Source organism: Odontomachus brunneus, unplaced genomic scaffold, assembly GCF_010583005.1.
Source record: "Odontomachus brunneus isolate Ranch 3 - 2012 unplaced genomic scaffold, Obru_v1 Obru_scaffold_019, whole genome shotgun sequence".
NCBI classification, from domain to species: domain Eukaryota; kingdom Metazoa; phylum Arthropoda; class Insecta; order Hymenoptera; family Formicidae; genus Odontomachus; species Odontomachus brunneus.
Window position 1 is genome coordinate 446,500 of NW_022639469.1, and position 1,244 is coordinate 447,743.

The 1,244-nt window shown below is 30.8% G+C and overlaps 1 protein-coding gene across 1 annotated transcript in view; it reads right to left on the bottom strand.

Annotated features, from left to right (window-relative positions):
- Positions 1-392: 392 nt before the first annotated feature.
- Positions 393-1,244, bottom strand: part of LOC116841884 (cytochrome P450 4C1-like) — a 5,536-nt gene continuing 4,684 nt past the window's right edge. The window contains exons 10-11 of the mRNA XM_032810337.1: positions 911-1,090; positions 393-843 (exon numbers count right to left, since the gene is read on the bottom strand). Of these exons, the coding sequence (XP_032666228.1) occupies positions 680-843; positions 911-1,090 (344 nt within the window). The 3' untranslated portion in view covers positions 393-679. The remainder of the gene's footprint in view (positions 844-910; positions 1,091-1,244) is intronic.

Sequence of the window (1,244 nt, forward strand, 5' to 3'; positions counted from 1 at the left end):
ATCTTCAATCGTCAATCGTCAATTGCTAGTGTAATTTGGCCTTTAAAGGCCAATTATTTATCAAATGAAGTTTTAAGTTTATTAAATCAATGTTTAAGATAATCAAAGTAAAACGAAAGAAACAAGAAATTCTTATTTTATTTTATTCTTATTTTATTTATTTATTTTTAATTCTTATTTTATTTTATTAAACTAAAAGAATGTCATTTTTTACTAACGGAGTTAAAATAAAAATATGATTTTATTTTTAATATATTTACATATGTATAATAAATTTAATATGTTTCTTAAACATATTAGATATAGAATGGTAAGGAGAAAAAAGATGGGAAAAAGAAGAAATAATAACATCATAAAATTATTTCCTTCAATTATTATGTTTCTTTTAATAATTGGATTGGTAATTTATAAATTATTACTTAATTGTTACACATATATATGTTTAAATGCCTTGTCTGCACAGACGTGCCAAGAACGTTACAAGCACGTCGCTACGACGTTATTACGTCGTAGCGATATGCTCGCCACGTCCGGTGCTGTCAGGGTATATTTCGCTCGAAATGACCGATACGCGCCCATTAACGTTGGTCCCGTTCACGCGCCCACTCCAGGGTTAAATCGACAATTCTTAGATTTTAACGACGTATTTGCATTTGCTTCTTATATTCATAGAATCCATTCATGCTTCTATTGGGACAAATCTTACACGCAGCGGGTGGTTAGGTTGAAGTATAAGATCAGCAGTTATTTGCATATCTTTTAGATAATCAATAGGTTCCAAGTAGAAGTTGCGTACGAGGGTAGCTATCATGGCCTTCATTTCCAACATAGCGAATCGTTGGCCTGTCATGCATACTTTGTGTATTAAAAATTGCCTACACATTGAAGTGTGAGCATTATGCTAACTTACCAATACAATTCCGTGGTCCCGCGCTGAACGGTAAATACGAATAAGGATGACGTTTTTGTATTTTTTCAGGCAAAAATCTGTCTGGATCAAATACATTGGGATTCGGCCAGAAATTGGGATCTCTATGAACATCGTAAATATTGAGATGTACATATGTTCCACAGGGTATTATATTCGAATCTGTAAAATGTATTATACAATTAGAAGTAATTTATAAATGATAAGAGAAAATATTACGATAATGACTATATATAAAAAATGTATATTATTCATTGTCATATAATGCCGATTTAATTGCATTGATTTCGAAACGTTAAATCTGAAGTATGTTTAT